This window comes from Pan troglodytes, chromosome 1 (genome assembly GCF_028858775.2).
Source record: "Pan troglodytes isolate AG18354 chromosome 1, NHGRI_mPanTro3-v2.0_pri, whole genome shotgun sequence".
Classification (NCBI taxonomy): Eukaryota; Metazoa; Chordata; class Mammalia; order Primates; family Hominidae; genus Pan; species Pan troglodytes.
In genome coordinates, this window is record NC_072398.2 from 222,935,990 (window position 1) to 222,961,811 (window position 25,822).

General features: G+C 43.8%; 1 protein-coding gene across 11 annotated transcripts in view; it reads left to right on the forward strand.

Annotated features, from left to right (window-relative positions):
• SLC2A5 (solute carrier family 2 member 5) overlaps positions 1 to 25,822 on the forward strand; it is a 50,915-nt gene that overhangs the window by 17,120 nt on the left and 7,973 nt on the right. For 7 of the 11 annotated variants that reach the window (XM_063792654.1, XM_054661958.2, XM_054662015.2 and 4 more), the window contains 4 exon segments: positions 1,802 to 1,892; positions 12,449 to 12,547; positions 13,096 to 13,256; positions 23,073 to 23,197. In XM_063792654.1, the coding sequence (XP_063648724.1) occupies positions 1,860 to 1,892; positions 12,449 to 12,547; positions 13,096 to 13,256; positions 23,073 to 23,197 (418 nt within the window). In that variant the 5' untranslated portion in view covers positions 1,802 to 1,859. 11 annotated transcript variants of the gene reach the window in all.

The window sequence follows — 25,822 nt, forward strand, 5'->3', positions numbered from 1 at the left end:
GACGGAGATGAGTCTCGCTCTGTCGCCCAGGCTGGAGTGCAGTGGTGTGATCTAGGTGCACTGCAACCTCCGCCTCCCGGGTTCCAGCTATTCTCCTGCCTCAGCCTCCCAAGTAGCTGGGATTACAGGCGTCTGCCACCATGCCTGGCTAATTTTTGTATTTTCGGTAAAGACAGGGTTTCACCATGTTGGTCAGACTGGTCTCGAACTCCTGACCTCAGGTGATCCACCCGCCTTGGCTTCCCCAGGTGCCGGGATTACAGGCGTGAGCCACCGCGCCCGGCCGGATTCTTCTTTGTGTTGGATTGCATACCTGTACCCGTCTCCTCACTCCCCCATCGTTGATTTCCTCTCCCCACCCTACCCCTGCAATTAAAGTGCATTTTCTTTGGAAACTTTTTCTAGATCTTTGAAATAATTGGAAACCTCTGGTCTTGCTATGCGTTAGTCACAAGTCAGTGTGCTAGGACAGTGATATGCAGAAGAAAAAGACAGGCAGTGAAGCTGGTGAAAGGGAATGCTGAGTTCTCCCTTGTGAATAGGGACCCCCCCGACCCCCCAACACACACACACAGACGGCCACGCTGCTAGGCTTCTCACAGTCTCCCACCCTGAGCAACCTTGGGGATTTGCTGCTAATGCAAAGAACAGTGCCTAACACAGCCTCCCAGTCTCTGCTTGTTTAAAGATGCGTGAGATTCAGAATCAATCACTAAAGTAACTGGATTTACGCCACAGCAAATAGAACTGGGAGTATGTCCTGTAAGGATAAAAGCCTGTGGGACTTGTGAGACTTTGGATTTTGGCCACTTGCGCTGGCGTGCCCTGTGGCAGCTGAATGAGTGCCAAACATGGGGGGCTGACAGTGGCCTGGCCTTGAGATGGCCGGACCTGGACCGGCAGGTGTGACTCACTTTCCCTGCCCTGCCTGGAAAGGGGTTCGAGGTATTTACCACCTTCCCAGTAGTGATGAATACACAGAAAGTAACATCCCTAGGTCATTCTGAGCTCCTTAAAATGGAAAATAAGAGGCCGGACACGATGGCTCACGCCTGTAATCCCAGCACTTTGGGAGGCCAAGGAGGGTGGATCACTTGAGGTCAGGAGTTCGAGACCAGCCTGGCCAACATGGCAAAACCCCGTGTCTACTAAAAATACAAAAATTAGCCGAGCGTGGTAGTGCACGCCTGTAATCCCAGCTACTCAGGAGGTGGAAGCAGGAGAATCGCTTGAACTTGGGAGGCGGAGGTTGTAGTGAGCTGAGATCATGCCACTGCACTCCAGCCTGGGAGAAGAGCGAAACTCCGTCTCAAAAAAAAAAAAAAAACAGAAAACGAGAAACTTTCCCCAAACAGTATTACACGGTGACTTGGGCAAAACTGACTCTCCACCAAGAGACACTTGACTGTAGTTTTCCTGGCAGGGACAGCATCTATGAGGTCTCTAGTGGCCCAATCTGTTGCCCTCAGATTACCTGGTGTCATGTAGGGTGGAGGACAGCTGTTGTTTGCCACGCGTTCCTGACAGAAATAACCCTTCCAGTCATTCACCATGAGCCTGACTGGTAGAGACTTCAGCAATGGGGAAATACCGCAGACTGTTCCATCAGGACAATGCTGGGCCTGCAGTCCCCAGGGGGCACCCACTTAGCCAAACCCCAGACGTTTCATTTAAAAGCAGAAGTGAAAGGAAGACCAGGTTCCTGAAAGGGTTATTCTGACTTAATCTGGCTATAAAAATGCTATTGGCTGTTATTTGGCATGGCCAAAGTGCACCCAGAATGTCTTCTCTCTCCATTCAGTGCACGCGTTACTTTGGCTAAAAGGAGGTGAGCGGCACTCTGCCCTTCCAGAGCAAGCATGGAGCAACAGGATCAGAGCATGAAGGAAGGGGTGAGTGTGTTGCTCAGGGAAAGGGGCCAAGAGCAGGCTTGGCTGCCAGGGCCTGTTCAGCCTTCCTGGAGAGTCGCTGGGGGGCTCCTGGTGTTGCAGAGGGAACTCTGTGTTGGGAGGGATCATGGTGGGGAGAGGGGGAAAGTCTTGTCCAGCAGGTGGTCTTTTATAGGGAGGAGAGAGGTTTAGAGACAAGTGCTCTGTGGAAATCATTCTACTGGAACAGCCTTTAAAAGCAGGATCTGTAACTGAATGGAAGAGACCCAAAGGATTCATTTGTCCCAACTTGAACCAAACATGTTAGCTGCAAAATCCTTCTATGGTTGGTGAGATGTTTCGCTCTGCTTTCGTTTTGCTTTTGGCTTCAGGGCAGTTAATTTTTTCAGCAAGTAACATAGCTGAGCTGCATGAAAGCAAGATAAACTCAGAAAAGGCGTTGCTTGATTTGAATTTAGTTCAGATCTGTCACGTAGGTTTCCTGCCTTTTAGATCCTGAGGCTCCCTTGTTTTAGAGAGGAAAGATTTTCATGGACTCCTGCAACGTAATTGCAGTTTACTTTCTAGATTCCCTTGATTGAGGAAAATGCATAATGTCAGAAAAGTAACACTGACTTATTAACACTTTATAAGAATTTGCATTTATTCATCACAATAGCATCTGCTTATATTTGGAGTGGAGGAAGGATAGTGCACATTTTTGCAAAACAGCATTTGTTCAGGCATGGATGTGAGACCCTCACCATAGGCAGACTGGAAACATGCTCTGTAGCACATAGATTAAGAGTGGGTCTTGGGAGGCTGAGGTGGGTGGATCACCTGAGGTCAGCAGTTCGAGACCAGCCTGGCCAACATGGTGAAACCCCATCTCTACTAAAAATACAAAAATTAGCCAGGCGTGGTGGCAGGTGCCTGTAATCCCAGCTACTCAGGAGGCTGAGGCAGGAGAATCACTTGAACCTGGGAAGCAGAGGCTGCAATGAGCTGAGATCATGCCATTGCACTCCAGCCTGGTCAACAAGAGCGAAACTTCATCTCAAAAAAAAAAAAAAAAAGAGTGGGCCTGGAAAGTAGAAGCCCCCAGGATTCATTCCTGCTCCATCCTATTCTAGCTGTGGGACTTGGGTAAGTTCTTTAACTCTTCAGTGCCTCAGTTTTCTCATTTGTAAAATGGGAGTAATAACCATACCGCCTCATAGGGTGCTGGAGCAATTAAATGAGATAATGCATGTAAAGTACCTGGCACAGAGTGAGTTCCCCGTAAATGTTACTACTTTTCTTTCTCTCTCTCTCTTTTTTTTTTTTTTTTTTTTTTTTTTTTTTTTTTTTTTGGACACAGAGTCTTGCTCTGTCACCCAGGCTGGAGTACAGTGGTGCAATCAAGGTTCACTGCAACCTCCACCTTCTGGGCTCAAGCAATCCTCCCACCTCAGCCTCCCAAGTAGCTGGGATTACAGACATGCACCACCACACCCGGCTAATTTTTGTATTTTTAGTAGAGACGGGGTTTCACCATGTTGGCCAGGCTGGTCTAGAACTCCTGACCTCAAGTGATCTGCCCGCCTCGGCCTCCCAAAGTGCTGGGGTTACAGGTGTGAGCCACCGCGCCCGGCCATCGTAAATGTTACTACTTTTCAATCATTCTTTAGGCTGGTTTCTCCACCTCCGCGTGATTGCCATTTGGCACTGGCTAATGCTTTGTTGTAGGGGCTGTCTTGTGTGTTATAAGATGTTTAGCAGCATCCCTGGCTCTACCTTCTAGACGCAGTAGCTCCCTCCCCCAGGAGTGACAACCAATGTCCCCGAGAGGGCAGAATCAACTCCCAGCCCTCAACTGAGAGGCACTGCTTTGGAGTCTACTCAGCCCCTTCGCTTGGGTCATCTTGTTTGTCTTACAACTAAGAAAGTGTTAGACAAATCAAGTGTCATCACCTCCATTTTATAGAAAAGAAACGGAGGTGATGAGGACTTAGGTGTTTGGGGTTCAGGGAGGTCCTCTGCTGTCCAGAGAAAGGCACAACTGCCACGTTCCCCACGTCCACCAAGTGCAGCTGCAGAAAGGAATGGAAACACCCCCACGTGGCAGGCCCTGAAACTGAGTAACACATTGCGAAAGGAAATGATTCAGGTGGCCACATGCGAGAGGCGTGGGCTGACCCAGCTGCCTGCTGCCTCAGCCCTCCAGGGAAGGAAGCCTCCTCTGGGCCAGAGGGATGAAGGTGGAGATGGGCTTCCCGCTCCTGAGAGCAGCCTGCCCCTTGGGGAGAAAGCTGGGGCGTGCTGGGCTTCCCGAAACACTCTGAAGGAAGCGATCCCAATGGTCTGTAAGAATCCGGGAAATCATTAAGTGCAGCCGAGAGGGGATGTAGGAGCCAAGGAGAAATGCGGGGGCAGGCGAAGGCTACAGAGGCTGCGCGGTCCAGGGAGGAGGGCGTCTGGCAGTGTGGAGCCAGCTGCCTGCCCCTCAGTGGTTGTGTGGCAGTGGCCTCACTGGCCTCTTCTCTTCTTTTTCTTTCTTTTTCCTTTTTTTTTTTTTTTTTTTTAATTTTGAGACAGGGTCTTACTCTGTTGGCCAGGCCAGAGTGCAATGGTGGGATCATAGCTCACTGCGGCCTTGAAGTCCGGGGCTCCAGCAATCCTCCCACCTCAGCCTCCCGAGTAGCTGGGACTACAGGCATGTAGCACCACGCTTGGCTAATTTTTAAATATTTTGAAGAGACGGGGTCTCACTATACCCAGGCTGGTCTTGGGCTACTGGGCTCAAGTGTGCCTTCTGCCTCAGCCTCCCAAAGCCCTTGGATTGTAGGCCTGAGCCACTGCACTCAGCCCTGCTTTTCTCCTATGTAGAGGGCAAACACTGACATCTATCAGATGTGCACCAAGGACTTTCTGCCAGGAAGAAAAGACTGTTGGTCTGAAAGAAAAAAAAATAAAATGGATTAGGGAAAGAAAAAGGTACAACAAGGTATTTTACAACTACATAAGAATTGAGGGCCAGGTGCAGTGGCTCTGGCCTATAATCCCATCAGTTTGGGAGGCCGAGGCAAGCGGATTGCTTGAGCCCACAAGTTTGGGACCAGCCTGGGCAACATGGCGAAACTTGGTCTCTACAAAGTATACAAAAATTAGCTGGGCATGGGGACCGTGCCTATAGTCCCAGCTGCTCTAGAGGGGGGAGGATCGCCTGAGCCTGGGAGGTAGAGTTTGCAGTGAGCAGAGATAGTGCCACTGCGCTCCAGCCTGCGTGACTCCAGCCAGAGTGAGACTCTGTCTCAAAAAAAAAACAAAGGATTGTTGAATAAAGTTCCCCACCTCAATAAAAAGATGCCGAAGTGCTTTGGAAAATAAAGACACATTTTTGTGGAGTGGCTCCACCAGCAACTAGTTGAGTATCCTAGAGCAACTGACACCCCTCTGTCCTCTCCGGGTCCTCACTGATATTCATTTGTAATTAATGGATTAATTAATTAACCCATTTGTAACACCTACTACAGACCAGGCATGGTCCTAAGTGTTCTATACCAGTGAACTCATTTATTCCTGTGGTGGTAACATTATCCTCAAAAAAAATTTTTTTTTTTGAGGCAGGGTCTGGCTCTATCACCCAGGCAGGAGTACAGTGGCACAATCACAGCTCATTGCAGCCTCCTGGGCTCAAGCGATACTCCTGCCTTGTTTTTAAATTTTTTTTGTAGAGACGAGGTCTCACTATGTTGCCCAGGCTGGTCTCAAACTCCTGGGCTCAAGCCATCCTCCTGCCTCGGCCTCCCAAAGTGCTGGGATTATAGGCATGGACCACCAGGCCAGGCCCATTATCCCCATTCTAAAGGTGAAGGAACTGAGAAGCTCAGGGAGTTGCCCAAGGCCAGACAGCCCAACAGAGCCAGGCTTCGAGCCCACACTCCTGGGCTCCAGAAACTGTGCTCCAAACCACCGCAGCGGCTGAGGTGCTCATCTCTCCCTGCCCCTCCCACTACCTGTTTGTGAAACTGAGTTCAACAGTGTGATAAAGTGACATAGCTTGAAGTACTGATCCTCCATGAGCGCTAACTACTCCGGGGTGTTTGCATTCTGACTGGAGATTCCTAACAAGGAAAAGCTTTGAACTGAAAGAATGTCTCTCTGACAACAGAAACTTCAGGATGGATTTCTAAGGGAGATGGTTTGGGCTTCCTTCCCAGTGACCTTGAATCGCACCCTGTCAGAAGGTCAGCCTTGAGGATTGTCAACCTAAAAAAAGAAACTGTAGCAAAATGAATGTAGAGAGTGTACTGGGGCCAAGGTTGAGGACTGTAGCCCTGGAAAACACTGGGAAGTACTTTGGAGAGCATAGGAGAAGTTCAAGTTTTTAAAGAAAAAAGGACAAATCAGGAGAGGAGTGATTACAAATGGTGTTTGTTAGGAATTCTCACTGGTTTAGAGAAATGACATTGATTTAGTGATAGGCTATACATTTTTTTTTTTTTTTTGAGACAGAATCTTGCTCTTGTTGCCCAGCCTGGAGTGCAATGGTGTGATCTTGGCTCACTGCAACCTCCACCTCCCGGGTTCAAGCAATTCTCCTGCCTCAGCCTCCCGAGTAGCTGGGATTACAGACGTGTGCCACCATGCCCGGCTAACTTTTGTATTTTTAGTAGAGACGGGGTTTCACCATGTTGTCCAGGCTGGTCTTGAACTCCTGACCTCGTGATCCGCCCACCTCGGCCTCCCACCAAAGTGCTGGGATTACAGGTGTGAGCCACCGCACCTGGCCTACATTGTTGACTGTAGAGTATGCGCTGTGGTGTCTGGTGTATGGCATTGTTAGGCTAATTTACTGCTACTTGGTGGCAACACTCAGTGTAGAGTCCACATAGCAGGCAGATGACTTAGCTCACGTGGGAATAAGATGTGACTGCTGCTGTATTTCAGTGCTTTGCTGGCCCGGTCATTTAAAGGGGTACACATCCCCCAAAAAGTTTCTTTTCTTTCTTGGAGTGGTCGTTATTACTAAAGTCTCAAAATGTTCTCTGTATTATGAAAGGGAGGAAGCTGGTTTACTGACAGCATGAGGAATGTGGTTTCTGGTTTTCCCTGAAGCACAGCTCAGAGTCTTGGCAACCTCCTTAGCCTCTAAGGAGAGCCCCTCCCGGTCACGGCTGGGGGTCACTGGGGCTTCTCATTTTAACAAGCTGGCCAGAGACCCGCACATCCTCTTCAGCCCCTCCCTTTTCCTTATGCCCTAATCCTGCCCAGTACCAAATTCTTTTTGTTCTCCCTCCTGGAAAGCAAAAAAAGAAAGAAAGAGGGCTTAAGCCTTCTTTCTACTATGTGCCTTTTAAAATGTAGTACTGCATCTTTATTGAGAATATATCTCAATACCATACAATTTCACCCCTCTAAAGTACACAGGCCCAGGCTGGCACTGTGGCTCACACTTATAAAACCAACACTTTGGGAGGCTGAGGCGAGAGGATTGCTTGAGACCAGGAGTTCAAGACTAGCTTGGGCAACATAGCAAGACCCTGTCTCTATAAAAAATGTAAATAATAGCCTGATGTGTTGGCTCACACCTGTAATCCCAGCACTCTAGGAGGCCAAGGCAGGTGGATCACTTGAGGTCAGGAGTTTGAGACCAGCCTGGCCAACATGGTGAAACCCCGTCTCTACTAAAAATACAAAAATTAGCCAGGCGCGGTGGCATGCACCTGTAATCCCAGCTATCCGGGAGGCTGAGGCAGGAGAATTGCTTGAACCGAGGAGGTGGAGGCTACAGTGAGTTGAGATTGTGCCACTGCACTCCAGTCTGGGCGACAGAGCGAGACTCTGTCTCAAAACAACAACAACAAAAATTTAAATAAATAAAGTATACAGGCTGGGCATGGCAGCTCACACCTGTAATACCAGCACTTTGGGAGGCTGAGGCAGGAGGATTGAGACCAGCCTGGGCAACAAAGTGAGACTCTGTCTCTATACACACACACAAAGTACATATTAATATATAAAAGTATACAATTTATCACCAAAGTGAAGTAAGCCAGGCACGGGAAGACAAACACTGCATGATCTCACATGTGGAATCTGAAAAAGTTGAACTCTCTAAGTTGAACTCACAGGGTGAGAAGTGGTGTCTCATGCTGATTTTTATTTGCATTTGCCTCATGGGATAGCAAGTCTTTTTAATTTGCATCCTCAATAGTCCTCAAAGCTGGTACTTTTAACCCCTACCGTGGCCCGTTCCATTACCCAAGTGCCCATCTGCTGTCTGTTGGCCTCTGCACTAACCTGGTCTCCCTTCTGCTCTGCACGTAGCAGCTGGAGTAATTTCTTTATTTGTTATTTATTTATTTTTTGAGACAGAGTCTTGCTCTGTTTCCCAGACTGGAGTGCAATGGCGTGATCTCGGCTCACTGCAACCTCCATCTCCCGGGTTCAAGCGATTCTCCTGCCTTAGCCTCCCTAGTAGCTGGGACTACAGGCATATGCCACCACGCCTGGCTTATTTTTGTATTTTTAGTACAGATGGGGTTTCACCATGTTGCTCAAGCTGGTCTCAAACTCCCGATCTCAAGTGATCCTCCCACCTTGGCCTCCCAAACTGCTGGGATTACAGGCGTGAGCCACTGTGCCCAGCCTGGAGTAATTTTTTTAAAGTTCAAATCCTTCCATCCCACTCCTTGGCTACAGAGCACATGGAGGGAACAGACGGAGTGAATATGGAGTGAACGCCCAGTCTTTTCTGTGGCCCTCACCCCGGTTTGCCCTCCTTTCCCCACGCTCCAGCCACACTGGCCAAATTCCAGATGCTCAAAGGTTCTGAGCTCCGCCCGCCTCAGGCCTTCCCACATGCTGTTCCCTCTCTCTGAATCACTCTCTTCTCCCTCCTCTCCTCAGCTGAAATGCTGCTCCCCAGACCTCTCTTTTTAACCACTCCTGTGTTTTTCTTCTTAGCACTTACTACAGTTACAGTTTATTACATTCTCATGTAGTTTCTTAATGTGTGTCTTTACCATTGACAATAGTCTGCTGGGGGCAGCTGTCTTGCTTACCCGAGGGTACTGTGCTTCCTGGAGTCCAGTTAGCTGGCCATGCATATTTGTTTAATGAAGGTGGTTGGACCGGCAGGGTTAGCGAGAACCCACCTAGAATAACTTTGCTACTCCCAGGAGAGTGAGCCATGATTTCTACTGCGCCCATAGAATGTGCCTGTGGCTTGAATTCAGGGAGGCAGTGAAAGAATGGAGGGTGAATTGAATGCTCTATGCTCAGAGACTCTATAGCCTGATCATTTAGTCGCTCTGATCTCTCCTCCATAGTCTCTCTGATCATTTTTGCTGGGATCCCATCAAATCGGTCAGGGAGCTGGCTCTCCATGGTGCCTGGCAGAACCCCCAACTCTGGGGCATGAGCCCTGGGAACCAGCCAGCTCCACCAGCTGGGCTGTGCTTGTTGGCTGTGCTACTGGCCAGAACCCCACCCCTGACCCCAAAGGACTTCAAACCTTAGGGCACTCATCAGACTGAGGGAGTGGTCAAGAGCTGCACTTGGCTGTGTGAATGAAGCTGGTTGCAGTTTCGTCTTACTGAGAAGAGAATTAGAAAAGATTTTTTTTTTTTTTTTTTGAGACAGGGTCTCATTTTGTGGCCCAGGCTGGAGTGCAGTGGTGCAACCATAGCTCACTGCAACCTTGAATTCCTGGGCTCAAGCGATCCTCCCACCTCAGCCTCGTGAGTAGCTGGGACCACAGGCGTGTGCCACCACACCCAGCTAATTTTTAAATTTTTTTGGTAGAGACAGGATTTCCCTATGTTGCCCAATCTGGTCTCAAACTCCAGGGCTCAAGTGATCCTCCTACCTTACTTAGCTTCTCGAAGTGCTGGGATTCAAGCGTTTGCCATCACACTCAGATAGAAGGGATTTTTTCTTTTTCTTTTTTTTTTGAGACAGGGTCTTGCACTGTCACCCAGGCTGGAGTGCAGTGGTGCGATCTCAGCTTACTGCAACCTCTGCGTCCCGTGCTCAAGTAATCCTTCCACCTCAGCCTCCTGAGTAGTTGGGATTACAGGTGCACATCATGCCCAGCAAATTTTTGAATTTTTAGTAGAGACGAGGTTTCACCATGTTGCCCGGGCTGGCCGAGAACTCCTGGGCTCAAGTAGTCTACCCATCTCAACCTCCCAAAGTGCTGGGATTATATGTGTGTATGTGTGGTGTGTGTGGTGTATTTCTGCCTATGTGTGTGGGGGGTGGGTGTGTATGTGTGTGGTGTGTGTGTGGGGTATGTGTGTGGTGTGTGTATGATGTGTGTGTGGTGTATGTATGTGTGCATATGTGTGGGGGTGGGGTATGGGTGTGTATGTGTGGGGTGTGTGAGGGAGGTGTGTGTGTGTACTGGAGGCATGTGGGGGTGTGGGGTGTGTAGTGTGTGTACATGGGGGCGTGTGTGCATGTGTGTATATAGTGTGTGTACATTTGGGGGGCGTGTGTGCTTGTGTGTATGTAGTGTGTGTACATGTGGGGGGGCGTGTGTGTGTGTGTAGTGTTTGTGTACATGTGGGGAGTGTGTGTGTAGTGTGTGTACATGTGGGGGGGCGTGTGTGTGTATTGTTTGTTACATGAGGGGTGTGTGTGTAGTGTGTGTATTGTGTATGTAGTGTGTAGTGTGTGTAGTATGTAGTGTATGTGTAGTGTGTGTGTATAGTGTGTATAGTGTGTGTAGTGTGTATTGTGTGTGTTGTGTGTAGTGTGTGTGTATTGTGTGTTGTGTGTGTATGTGTGTGTAGTGTGTGTATTGTGTGTGTGTACTGTATGTGTGTAGTGTGTGTGTGTAGTGTGTGTGTGTGTAGTGTGTTTTTGCTCTTCACCAGGGCTCCTTGCAGGTGCTGCTCTTCAGAGGTTCACTCCACCCCATCTGGGGCCCCATGACAAGGCAGGAATGATCATTGTTTCTCTCCCTTTCTGGCTCCTCACTTACCTCTCTCAAGACATCCTCTTTAGGCCGGGCACAGTGGCTCATGCCTACAATCCCAGCACTTTGGGAGGCTGAGGCAGGAGGATCGCTTGAGCCCAGGAGTTTGAGACCAGCTTGGACAATATAATGAGACCCCTGTCTCTATAAAAATATATTTTTTAATTAGCCAGGCATGATGGCATGCACCTGTAGTCCCAGCTACTCGGGAAGCTGAGGTGGGAGGATCACTTGAGCCCAGGAGGTTGAGGTCGCAGTGAGCTATAATAGCACCACAGCACTCCAGCCAGGGCAAGAAAGCAAGACTCTGTCTCAGAAAAAAAAAAAAAAAAAAAAAGATTCTCTGTAGATTTAGATTCCGTGGGATAGTGCTTGTCTTGTCACTGGAGGGCCAAGCATGAACCTGTGTTACCTGTGAAAGGGGGCTCTCTGGCCAGGCGTGGTGGCTCACACCTGTAATCCCAGTACTTTGGGAGGCCAAGGCGGGCAGATCACGAGGTCAGGAGATTGAGACCATCCTGGCTAACACAGTGAAACCCCGTCTCTACTAAAAAATACAAAAAATTAGCCAGGCGTGGTGGCGGGTGCCTGTAGTCCCAGCTATTTGGGAGGCTGAGGCAGGAGAATGGCGTGAACCCAGGAGGCGGAGCTTGCAGTGAGCTGAGATTGCGCCACTGCACTCCAGCCTGGGCGACAGAGAGAGACTCCGTCTCAAAAAAAAAAAAAAAAAGAAAGGCGGCTGTCCATCAGAGTAGATGGAAGAAGGTCCTTTGATGGCAAGTCAGAGAGCAGCGTCCCAAGCTCTCTCCAACAGCAGATTCACCTCTGCAGCTAGACATGGTCGTAATTAATCCTGGCAAACACTCTGGTAGGGAGTGTGATTGTCCTCCTTTCAGAGATGAAGAAACTGAAGATCCTAGAAATTAAGCTGAAAAGTGGCAACAGGTAGATTCAAAACTGAGGCCTGTAGATTTTAAGCCCGCAGCTCTTTCCATGTCTGTCTCCTGCTCTTCATTACTAATGAATTTCCTCTTGTCATTAAAGATTGTCTGAAAGGAAATTTTCAGTGGCCAAAATAGCTAAAAATTTCTCTTTTTCTCTTTGATTTTCTGGGAGTTTATGTTTGAGATGGTGCAAGAGCACATTTGCTGCAGTTGGCAAATGCCCCACGTGGCAGGAATGTCACAGGAGCAATTCAAACAGCTGCAGTAGCTGCAGTGTTAGAGAAGTAGGTTTCAGCTTCTCTCTGATCCAGTGGTTCTCAAATGGAGCACTTCCCCACCAGGGGACACTTAACAATGTTGGAAGACACTTGGGTTGTCGCAGCTGGGGAGAGGGGTGCTACTGGCACCATGTTCACAGGATGCTGTAAACATCCTGCTGTGCTCAGGACAGCCCCCATAACAAAGAATTATCAGACCCCAAGTGTCAAAAGTGCCATGGTTGAGAAAGCCTGTAACCCAAGGTGGGTTGAGGGTAGGTTTCAAGGAATGGAGTAGTCTCAAGACTACGGATCTTCAGATTCTGTTACATCTTTCTACGAAACCGAAGTAAAGCGGGAGGGCCCTGGAACCCTGGGGCTGCTTCCTGACCTAAGCTGTGATCTCTGCAGAGGCTGACGCTTGTGCTTGCCCTGGCAACCCTGATAGCTGCCTTTGGGTCATCCTTCCAGTATGGGTACAACGTGGCTGCTGTCAACTCCCCAGCACTGGTAGGTCACTGTGGTGAGCAAGATGTGGGGAGGACGTTTGGAGCAGCCCATTGCCTGGGTGGGACTGGCCAGCGTGGGGCTGTTCATGCAGTGGGTCCTGAAGCAAAGGGAGAGGGAAACACCCTCCGGACACAGCACAGACCCGAGGGAACTCGCAGACCCAGGGCTCTTGGGATGGGCCAGGTCTGGATGGAGTGGCCCATCCAGTGGGCCGGGCTCCAGGAGGGGGCTCAGATCTTCTGTGGCCTTGCTGTTTAGAGGGAATCCGGAGGGGCCGGGGTCTCCCAGCTGATTGGAAAATTGGAGTCATCCCTTTCTGGCTGAGAAATACCCAGGGTGGTTTGCTGCTCAGAGGCTTCCCAGCCCTCCCGGTGGGTGCCCACCCTTCTCACTGCTCATGAAGCTCTGTCCTGCCTCCCATCACCCCCCGGTTAATAAGGTTGGTCTCTGTGTGCCCAGGTTATTTCACTGGGTGTCCTAACAGCTAATGTTCTTCTTGCAAAACCAGATCAAATTATTTTGGTGTTCTGTTTTGCTTTGTCTCCTAGCTCATGCAACAATTTTACAATGAGACTTACTATGGTAGGACCGGTGAATTCATGGAAGACTTCCCCTTGACGTTGCTGTGGTCTGTAACCGTGTCCATGTTTCCGTTTGGAGGGTTTATCGGATCCCTCCTGGTCGGCCCCTTGGTGAATAAATTTGGCAGGTAAGGGAAGGTGAATTTTTAATTCCCTGAAACTCATAGACCCCCATCAGAGCTAAAATATAGGCCTACAACTGAAATCCTTACCATGAGACTAAGATAATAACCACTGTGGTCATTTTTCTTTTTTCTTTTTCTTTTTTTTTTTTTTTAAATTTTTGAGATGGAGTCTTGCTCTGTCAGCCAGGCTGGAATGCAGTGGCGTGATCTTGGCTCACCGCAACCTCCGCCTCCCAGGTTCAAGCGATTCTCCTGCCTCAGCCTCCTAATCCTGGGATCACAGGTGTATACCACCATACCCGGCTAATGTATTTCTAGTAGAGACGGAGTTTCACCATGTTGGTCAAGCTGGTCTCAAACTCCTGACCTCAGGTGACCCACCCGCCTCAGCCCCCCAGAGTGCTGGGATTACAGGCGTGAGCCACTGCGCCTGGCCGGTCATTTTTATTTTCTAATGGGGTCAGAAAAGAAGACCAGACATTGACAGTGTTTGGGGACCTAGGCAGGGTCTCAGGGGTTAGAAGCAGGGGTGGCCGGGGATCTACAGGCTCTCGGGCAGACCCGGAAGGAGCCATGTGTGCTTGTGGAGACCCAGGACTTGCTTCGGCTCATACTGCCCTTTTGCCCCACAGTGTCATCTAGGACATCTCTCTTGTGACACCAGCCTCGTGAACAAAGGGGTCAGGGCTGTATCTTTGCCCCTATTTCTAGAAACATTAGAAATGCCATATTTTATTTCAAAAAAGTGTCCTTAAGATGTCACGCTCCCTCGTGTAAATTCCATGGACATTATGGAAGACCTAGTTAGAAAGAGAATTTTAGAGGTCCCCTTGTCCAACCCTGTCACCCAGGCTGGAGTGCAATGGTGTGATCTCAGCACACTGCAACCTCCGCCTCCCAGGTTCAAACGATTCTCCTGCCTCAGCCTCCCAAGTAGCTGGGATTACAGGCGCATGCCACCACACCCAGCTAATTTTTTGTATCTTTATTAGAGACAGAGTTTCACCATGTTGGCCAGGCTGGTCTCAAATTCCTGACCTTGTGATCCGCCCGCCTTGGCCTCCCAAAGTGCTGAGATTACAGGTGTGAGCCACTGCACCCGGCTAATCCCCACTCCATTTTAAAGATGGGGAAATGGTGCACAGAGAGACACTGTAACTTACCCGAGATCACACAGCTGGGAGGTGGCCAGGACTCCAACCCAGGATATTTCACTTCTGAGCATGAGCAAGTAATGTCTACACTCTACTTTTGTTACTTAGGGAAAATATCTTCTCAATCTGTTGCTTTTTTTTTAATCATACATATAGTACCTTTTTTATGCAAAATTTTAAAGTCTTCAAGTAGTCAAATTTATAGATTTTGCTTCTCAACTGGGGACACTTACAAAGCAAACACCATAAATATATATGTGTGAGACAGGGTCTCACTCTGTCACCTAGGTGGGAGTGCAGTGGCATGATCACAGCTCATTGCAGCCTTGAACTCCTGGGCTTAAGGGATTCTTCTGCCTCAGCCTGCTAAATAGCTGGAACTATAGGTGTGTGCCATGGTGCTCAGCTCATTTTTTAGTTTTTGTAGAGACAGGGTCTCACTATGTTTCTCTGGCTGGTCTCAAACTTCTGGGCTCAAGCAATCCTCCCACCTTGGCCTCCCAAAGTGCTGGGATTATAGGCACGAACCACTACGCCTAGCCTCTTCTATGTTTTTAAAATTTATTTCACAATTTTGTTCTTCCAGATAGATCTGGTGTTTTATTTTGTATATATTGAGTGATGAGAGAAAACTAATTTTATTTTATTTTTCCAAGTGGAAAGTCAGTTGCTTTCAAATTTATCTTAGTTATTCATGTTCCTTTACTCTTCCATTTAAAATTTTAAGTCAGCTTCTCAAAATTCCTGAAGAAAGATTCTGATTGGCATTGCTCTGAATTTATAAATTAACTTGAGGAAAACTGACATCTCTACAATGTTGACCTTGCCCACTCATGAGCAAACTAGAGCTTTCCATTGTCTTCAGGTCTTCTTACATGTCCTCCAATAAAGTTTCACCGTAAAGGACCAAGGATTTAGTTTTCTTTATCCTGGGAGTCACTGTGGTTCCTTGTCTGAAGTTTCATGTCTTTGTCATCAGTTCTGAGAATTTTTCAGCCAATATCTCTGCAAATATTGCCCCTCCCCGATTTTCTCCATGAAGTTCCTCCGTGTCTTTGAATCTCTTATATTTCCCATCTTCTTATCTCTCTCGGGTGCTTTCTAGGTAATTTCTGCAGGTCTACCTTCCTATTCATTAATTCTCTCTTCGGATGTAATAAACCTGCTACGTTTTTAATGATTATATTTTTCATTTCAATAAGTTCTATTTATTCGTTTTTAAAATCTACTTTCTATCATTGTTTTAGATAACTTTTATAGTGTTTTGTTCTTTCCTATAGTACTATTTTTATTTTTATTTTTTATTTTTTTGAGACAGAGTCTTGCTCTGTCACCCAGGCTGGAGTGCAATAGCGCAGTCTTGGCTCACTGCAACCTCTGCCTCCCAGGTTCAAGTGATTATATTGCCTCAGCCTCCCAAATAGCTGGGATTACAGGCACCTGCCACCATGTCCAGCCAATTTTAGTATTTTTAGTAGAGATGAGGTTTCACCATGTTGGCCAGGCTGGTCTTGAACTCCTGACCTCAAGTGTTCTGCCTGCCTTGGCCTCCCAAAGTGCTGGAATTACAGGCATAAGCCACTGTGCCCTGCCTATTTAAAAAAAAATATAAATATATATAATATATATAAAGATATAATATATAAAATATATTATATAATATATAAATATATATAATATATAATATATATATAAATATATATAATATATAATCTATATATAATATATAATATAATCTATATATTAATATATTATATATAATATATTTATATATAATATAAATATATAATATAATATATATATTATATATAATTTATTATATTATATATAATATATAATATAATATATATTTATATTATATATAATATATAATATAAATATATATAATATATAATATATAATATAAATATATAATATATAATATATATAATATATAATATAAATATATATTATATATTAATATCTATAATATAAATATATATTATATATTTATATCTATAATATAAATATATATTATATATTTATATCTATAATATAAATATATATTATATATTTATATCTATAATATAAATATATATTATATATTAATATCTATAACATAAATATATAATATATTAATATCTATAACATAAATATATATTATATATTATCTATTATATAATATATATTATATAATATATAATATAAATATATATTATATAATATATAATATAAATATATATTATATAATATATATAATATAAATATATATTATATAATATATATAATATAAATATATATTATAAAATATATATAATATAAATATATATTTATATAATATATATAATATAAATATATATATAATATATATAATATAAATATATATTTATATTATATATAATATATAAATATATAAAATATATAAATATATAAATATATGTAATATAAATATATAGTATATATTATATACTATATTATATAGTATATATTATATACTATATAATATAGTATATATTATATGCTATATTATATAGTATATATTATATGCTATATTATATAGTATATATTATATGCTATTATATAGTACATATTATATGCTATATTATATAGTACATATTATATGCTATATTATATAGTACATATTATATGCTATATTATATAGTACATATTATATAGTACATATTATATACTATATTATATAGTACATATTATATACTATATTATATAGTACATATTATATACTATATTATATAGTACATATTATATACTATATTATATAGTACATATTATATACTATATATTATATAGTACATATTATATACTATATATTATATAGTACATATTATATACTATATATTATATAGTATATATTGTATACTATATATTATATAGTATATATTGTATACTATATATTATATAGTATATATTGTATACTATATATTATATAGTATATATTGTATACTATATATTATATAGTATATATTGTATACTATATATTATATAGTATATATTGTATACTATATATTATATAGTATATATTGTATATAAATATATAATATATAATATATAAATATATAAATATATATAATATATACTATATATAAATATATAATATACAAATATATAATATATAATATATACTATATATAAATATATAATATATGATATATACTATATATAAATATATAATATATATAAATATATAATATATACTATATATAAATATATATTATATATTAATATATAATATATATTAATATATAATATATATTATATATTTATATATGATATATAAATATATAAATATATATCATGTATATCAATATATAAATATATATCATATATTAATATATAAATATATATCATATATAAATATATAAATATATATCATATATATTAATATATAAATATATATAATAGAGTAAGACCCTATCTCAAAAAATATATTTTTAAAAATATTTTTTGAACATATATATATATATTTTTTTTTTTGAAATATGGTCTTACTCTGTTGCCCAGGCTGGAGTGCAGTGGTGCGATTATGGCTCACTGCAGACTCCACCTCCTGTGCTCACGTGATCCTCCTCTGTAGTAGCTGAGACTACAGGGATGGGGTCTTGCTATGTTGCTCAGTCTGGTCTTGAACTCTTGGCCTCCAGCCATCCTCCCACCTTGGCCTCTGAAAGTGCTGAGATTACTGGCATGAGCCACCAAGTCCTGCCATTAAAAATAGACTTTATTAAAGAGCAGTTTTAGGCTCACATAATTGAGAAGAGGCTATAGAGACTTCCCATGTACCTCTCCTCCAATACATGCATAGTCTCCCCCTTTATCAACATCTCTCACCAGAGCGCTGTATTTGTTACAAATGATGAATGAGACCTGCATTGACATATATCATCACCCAAGGTTCATAGTGTACATTAGGGTTTACTCTTGATGTTGTGCATTCTATGGGTTTTGACAAATGCGTAATGACTTGTAGCCACCATTATAGTATCATATAGAGTAGTTTCACTGCCCTAAGAATCCTCTATGCTCTGCCTAGTCATCCGTCCCTCCTCTCTAACTCCTGGCAACCACCGATCCTTCTACTATCTCCATAGTTTGCCTTTCCCAGAATGTCATATAGTTGGAATCACATAGTATGTAGGATTTTCTTTCTTTTTTTTTTGAGACGGACCCTCACTCTGTCACCAGGCTGGAGTGCAGTGGCACAATCTCGGCTCACTGCAACCTCTGCCTCCCATGTTCAAGCAATTCTCCTGCCTCAGCCTCCCGAGTAGCTGGGACTACAGGTGCATGCCACCACACCCAGCTAATTTTTGCATTTTTAGTAGAGACGGGGTTTCACCATGTTGGCCAGGACGGTCTCAATCTCTTGACCTCGTGATCCGCCCACCTGGGCCTCCCAAGGTGCTGGGATTACAGGCGTGAGCCACTGCGGCTGGCCCAGATTGGCCTCTTTTACTAATATGTACTGAAGGCTTCTCCATGTCTTTTCATGGCTTGAATATTTCATTGTCTGGTCGTACCACACTTTATCCGTTCAGTACCAGAGGACATCTTGGTTGCTTCCAGCTTTTGGCAATTATGAATAAAGCTGCCGTAAACATCCATGCACATGTAAGTTTCTGTGTAGATATATGTTTTCAACTCCTTTGGGTAAATACCAAGGAGTATGTGATTGCTGGATCATATGAGTACAGATAAGCATATGTTTAATTTTATAGGAAACTGCCAAACTGTCTTTTAAAGTAGATATATCATTTTGCATTCCCACCAGCAACAAATGAGGGTTCCTGTTGCTCCAGCATTTGGTGTTGTCAGAGTTCTGGGTTTTTGTTCTTCTGACAGGTGGTACCTTATTGTTTAATTTGCATTTCCCCGATAACACATCATGTGGTGCACCTTTTCATATGCTTATTTCCCACCTGCGTATCTTGGTGAGGTGTCTGTTAAGATCTTTGGCCCATTTTTAAATTGGGTTGTTTGTTTTCTTTTAAAGTTTTAAGAGTTCTTTGTATATTTTGGACAACAGTGCTTTTAGATATGCCTTCTGCAAATATTTTCTCCTAGTTTGTGGCTTGTCTTTTCATCCTCTTAACAGTGTCTTTCGCGGAGCAGAAAGTTTTAATTTTAATGAAGACCAGCTTATTCTTTCTTTATTTCTTTCTTTGTCTCTCTCTCTCTTTTCCTTCATTCCTTCCTTCCTTCCTTTTCTTTTTTTCCCTCTTTCCTTCTTCTCTTTTTCTTTCTTTTTGCAATAAAGCTTTATTGTGATTTATTATTGTTATAAAATTACAGACAATTGCTCGGGAGGGGTGTACTACCTTAAAATGTCCACCTCCCTCCTTGATATGCCACTGGTTCCTATCTTTAGCTTGTTCTTTGTGAATTGACCTACTATTCTGAGAGGCCCTTTCACGTGAGCAGCTTCAGACCAGAATTGCTGGTTTACCTCTTCCTGCCTGGAATTTCATCAGTCCAGCTGACGCTGTATGTATTTTGAGGCTGTGTTGGAATCGTCTCTGTTTATGATAGTTATATCTTCTTTGCTATTATTTCTTTTACTTTTATGTAATGCATATAACACCTCTGTGTTTTATGACATTTTTATCTCAAATCATATTTTGTCAGGTATTAAGACTATTATCTAACTTCCCTTTTTGTCTTTATTGGCTAAAGATTTTATATTTTCTAACCTTCTGTCTTTCATTTTAAGGATCAATTCTTTCTTTCATGGATTATGCCTTTGGTGTTATATCTGAAAAGTCATCGCCAAACCCAAGACTGTCTAGATTTTTTTTTCCGATGCTATCTTCTAGGAGTTTTATAGTTTTGCATTTTATATTTAGGTCTGTGACCACTGTGAATTAATATTTGGGAAAATTCTAAGGTTTGTGTCTAGATTCATTTTCTTGCATATAGATGTCCAGTTGTTCCAGCACCATTTTCTTTCCTTTTTTTTGTTTTTTGTTTTTGAGACAGGGTGTCACTCTGTCACCCAGGCTGAGTGCAGTGACACAATCACATCTTGCTGCAGCCTCAAACTTCCTAGCTCAAGCAATACTCCCGCCTCAGCCTCTCCAGTAGCTGGGACTACAGGAGTGCACCACCAGTAGTGCCCAGCTAATTTTTGAATTTTTTCTTTTTTTTTTTTTTGAGACAGAGTCTTGCTATGTCACCCAGGCTGGAGTGCAAGTGGCATAATCTCAGCTCACTGCAAACTCTGCCTCCTGAGTTCAAGCAATTCTCTAGCCTCAGTCTTCTGAGTAACTGGAATTAGAAGTGTGTGCCACCATACCCGGCTAATTTTTTTTTGTATTTTTAGTAGAGGTGGGGTTTCGTTGTGTTGGCCAGGCTCGTCTCGAACTCCTGGCCTCAGGTGATCCACCCGCCTTGGCCTCCCAAAGTCCTAGGATTACAGGCATGAGCCACTGCGCCTGGCCAATTTATTATTTTTTTCTAGAGATGGCGTCTCACTATGTTGCCCAGGCTGGTCTGGAACTTCTGTACACAAGTGATCCTCCTACCTCAGTGTCCAAAAGTGCTGAGATTACAGGCATGAGCACTGCACCCAGCCCAGCACCATTTTTTTGAAAAGACTGCCTTTTCTCCATTGTGTTCTCTTTGCTCCTTTGTCAAGGATCAGTTGAATAGACTTAACGTGGGTCTATTTCTGGACTCTCTGTTCTGTTCCATTGATCTATTTGTCTATTCTTTTTTTTTTTTTCTTTAGACAGAGTCTCGCTGTGTCACCCAGGCTGGTGCAGTGGGGCCATCTCGGCTCACTGCAACCTCCGCCTTCCAGGTTCAAGCGATTCTCATGCCTCAGCCTCCCGAGTAGCTGGGATTAGAGGTGCGTGGCTGTAGTAGAGACGACGAGGTTTCACCATGCTGACCAGGCTGGCCTTGAGCTCCTGACTTCATGTGATGCCGCCCGCCTTGGCCTCTCAAAGTGCTGGGATTACAGGCGTGAGCCACCATGCCTGGCCTGTTTGTCTATTCATTTACTAGTACCACACTGTCTTGATTACTGTAGCTTTATGGTAAGCCTTGAAGTCAGGTAATGTTGATTCTCCGATACAGTACTATTTGGATTCCTTATCTTATGACACTAATCATTTTAAACATTTTATAGTCCAGTCTGATTCTGTTGTCTGAAGGTGTGCTGTTACCATAAGCGGCTCTCACGTGTGGCAAGTTTCTCAGTGTTTAGGAATGCTGGAGCTCCACTCGCTGACGGCTTCGTCCATCATGAGGGTCCTCATCATGAGGGCTCCATTGCGAGAGGCCCCTCCAGAGAAGTTTGCTTTGCTTCTGTCAGGATCTCCAGGGAAGGCTTTCCAAGTTTTATTAAGTGTGATGTTTGATATAGGTTTTAGGTAGATTTCCTTTATCAGCTTAAAGAAGTTCCTCTATTTATAGTTTGTTAAGGCTGGTTTAAAAAAAAATGGCTGGGCGCAGTGGCTCATGCCTATAATCTCAGCAGTTTGGGAGACTGAGGTGGGCAGATCACTTGAGGCCAGGAGTTCGAGACCAGCCTGGCCAACATGGGGAAACTCCATCTCTATTACAAATACAAACACTTAGCTGGGCGTGGGGGCACGTGCCTGTAATCCTAGCTACTTGGAAGGCTGAGGTACAAGAATCACTTTGACCTGGCAGACCGAGGTTACAGAGAGCTGCGATCACTGCACTCCAGCCTGGGTGACAGAGCGAGACTCTGTCTCAAAAAAAAGAAAGGAGGAAAGAAACTTAGGCCAACTTTTAAATAAACAAATAAAAATTTAAAAATCATAATGGTGTTAAATTTTATTGACTTCTTTTGCTGCTTCTATTGAGATAATCCGATGTTTTCCCCCAATATAATGTTTGTTTACTTATTTATTTGTTTATTTTTTGAGATGGAGTCTCACTCTGTCACCCAGGCTGGAGTGCAGTGGCACGATCTCAGCTCACGGCAACCTCCACTTCCTGGGTTCAAGCAATTCTCGTGCCTCAGCCTCCTGAGTAGCTGGGATTACAGGCACCTGCCACCACGCCCAGCTAGTTTTTGTATTTTTAGTAAAGACAGGGTTTTACCATGTTGGCCAGGCTGATCTTGAACTCTTGACCTCAAGTGATCTGCCCACCTCGGCCTCCCAAAGTGCTGGGATTACAGGCGTGAGCCACCATGCCTGGCCCCGATATAAACTTTAATATGGTGAAATACATTGAAATATTTTTGTATATGCTGTTGAATTTAATCTACTAAGATTTCATTTAGGATTGTGGCATCCACGTTGACATAAGTGAGATGGACCTATACTTTTCTTTTCCTCTAATGTCCTTACCCAGGACAATTTTGGGGTTGGCTTTCAAGATTACACCAAAATTATAAATTAGCTAATGATTTCAAAAACCCTTTACTATATCTTAATACAGAGCCCTTTCTCTCCATTTTCACCACTGACGCCCTCTGGACTGTGGTCATTTCCATTTGCTCCCCACACTGAGCGTATTCCCACACCAGGCCATGCACTTGACCTGTATCAGTCTCAGGTCCCAGAGAGCTAAACGCACAGCAGTAAAGCCACTGCTGTAACTGCTGGAGCCTATGCAGAGGAGACACTCCAGAAACATTTCTTGAATGAAAGAGTGAATTCTTCAGCAAAACTAACTGATATTTTGTCCTCTGCAGAAAAGGGGCCTTGCTGTTCAACAACATATTTTCTATCGTGCCTGCGATCTTAATGGGATGCAGCAGAGTCGCCACATCATTTGAGCTTATCATTATTTCCAGACTTTTGGTGGGAATATGTGCAGGTAAACAATGCTATGCTGTATTGCCATTCTGTGAGTGTCATCAAGGAGGAGGACAACAGGTTCCCAGGGACTAGAACCAATCTGTGATCTCTGAAGCGTGTAGAAAGCGTTCCTATACCTCTGCTGTGAAATAGATGGTTGAGCCCTACCTGGTTCTCAGGTGCAGAGCTTTACTGTGATGTTTCCTACAAAGAAACATCTTTGAAAGACTGAAATGCAGAATCTTAACCTGGGAAGTGTCCTTCCAATCCAATCCTTTATCTCAATATTTTCTCAACTGCAGGTCATGACCAGTTAGTGGGTGGTGACGTCTGTTTAGTGAGCAGCATTTTCTTTTTAAAAATAGAATAGCTGAGTGCAGTGGCTCACACCTGCAATCCAGCTACTCTGGAAGCCGAGGCGGGAGGATCACTTGAAACCAGCCTGGGCAACACAGTGAGACCCTGTGTATTAGTCTGTTTTCACACTGCTGTAAAGAATACTCCCCAAGACTGGGTAATTTATAAAGAAAAGAAGTCTAATTGACTTACAGTTCCCCATGGCTGGAGAGGCCTCAGGAAACTTACAATCATGATGGAAGGGGAAGCAGACCTGTCTTACATGGCAGCAGGCGAGAGAGAGAGAGAGAGAAGGGAAACTGCCTTATAAAACCATCCGATCTCATGAGAACTTGGTATCACAAGAAAAACATGGGAGAACTCGCCCTTATGATCCAATCACCTCCCATCAGGTCCTCCCTTGACACATGGGGATTACAATTTGAGATGAGATTTGGGTGAGGACACAGAGCCAAACCATATCCCCGTCTCAAAGATAAGTAAATATATATATAAATCAATAAATAAAATGGAAGAGGCAGTGTTATGTGTAGTAAAGATAAGTATTGCCCACTTTTGTTTCAGATACACACACACACACGAGAACCAGGTTGCAGTGGAAAATGTATTTCTGTATTTTTTACTGTGGGTGAGAGTCAAAAAAGCTTGAGAAACAATCTAATGTATGAATTCCACTACCAGAAAGGTGCTAACAGTGCCACATTTTAAGTTTTATAGGGCAATTTAAAGTTTGCCAAGGGCGTCCTGAGTTCTATTCCTGAAATGCTCACCTGCTGAGCGGGTGCTGACTCGCTGAGTCCTCTCATCTAACAAACTGGGAGGTGTTTTTTCCTAATCCCACTCTGTTGCTTCCAAGCCTAGGCTGCCAGGCTGTACAGTGGTGATTTTAGAAAACTCTCCCATAATTGCTTCACACTGAGGAGAGATGAGGGGTAGAGCCGTGCCAGTGGCTTTCCCTGAGTTGGCATCCTTAGTAGGCAGTATTTCTCACTGCCAGGTGGGGAGAGGCATCTAGGGTGGAAGCTCTCAGGGTCCTACAGGTGCAGAGTGGGCCCCTTGAGGGAGCCCCTCCCAGGTGCCTCACTGCCTCCCTCCAGTCACTTTCCCAACATTGCCAAGGAACTCTCATTTGTTCCTTCCAAACGCAGGGATAGGGACAAATGGATAATTTGGCTGGCTGTCCATAAACCCCTTCAGCTGGGATTAATTGGCAGTAACAGAGACATGAAAAAAAGATGAGAAGACATTTCCCAAACAGAGACTAAGTCATGCCAAAGGGAGGATGGTGAGCCCCATGGCAAACTTCACTTAGTGCTCGGCTTTCCCTGAGAGTACCTGGCTGGGTCTCTGCCATCTTTTTTTTTTTTTTTTTTTTTGAGATGGAGTTTCCCTCTTGTCACCCAGGCTGGAGTGCAGTGGCATGATCTTGGCTCACTGCAACCTCTGCCTCCCGGGTTCAACTGATTCTCCTACCTCAGCCTCCTGAGTAGCTGGGATTACAGCTGCCCGCCACCACACCCAGCTAATTTTTGTATTTTTGGTAGAGATGGGGTTTCACTATGTTGGCCAAGCTAGTCTCAAACTCCTGACCTCAGCCTCCCAAAATGCTGGGATTGCAGGCGTGAGCCACCATGCCCGGCCGGTCTCTGCCATCTTGCCCTGACCTGTGGGTTTTCTCTGCAGTGGGCTCAACATTTTGAAAAATACATTCCTAAAAGTTGCCACCAGTAAGCAGGTCCAATCACTTTTCTATTGACCATTAACAATACAGAATTGTTTCCAGCAGAGAAATATTAGGCTCCAATAGATAACAAATCAGTTAAAAATCCCAGCCTTTACTCTGAAGTCAGCAGTTCTGTTTTTGGTCTCAGACCCCTTTACACACTTAAAATTATTGAGGGCTCCAAAGAGCTTTTGCTCATGTGGGTTACATTGATCAATATTTACTGTATTAGAAATGGCAACCGAGAGACATATTAATTCATTTTTTAAAATAAGCCTATTACATGAAGAGTGGCCTTGTTTGACATTTTTGCAAATCTCTTTAATGTCTGGCTTAATAGAAGACAGCTGAATTCTCAGATGTACTTCTGGGTCAGGTCAGTTGTGATGTGGCCTGGCAGGAAGTCTCTGGAAAACTCCCATATGCTCATGAGAGAGAGAGAATGAAGAGCAGATATCATCTCTGGATTATTATGAAAATAGTTTTGATCTCACAGATACCCTTAAAAGGTCTCGGGATCCCCGGGTCCTCAAATCACGGTTTGAGAACACTGGCCATTAGGGG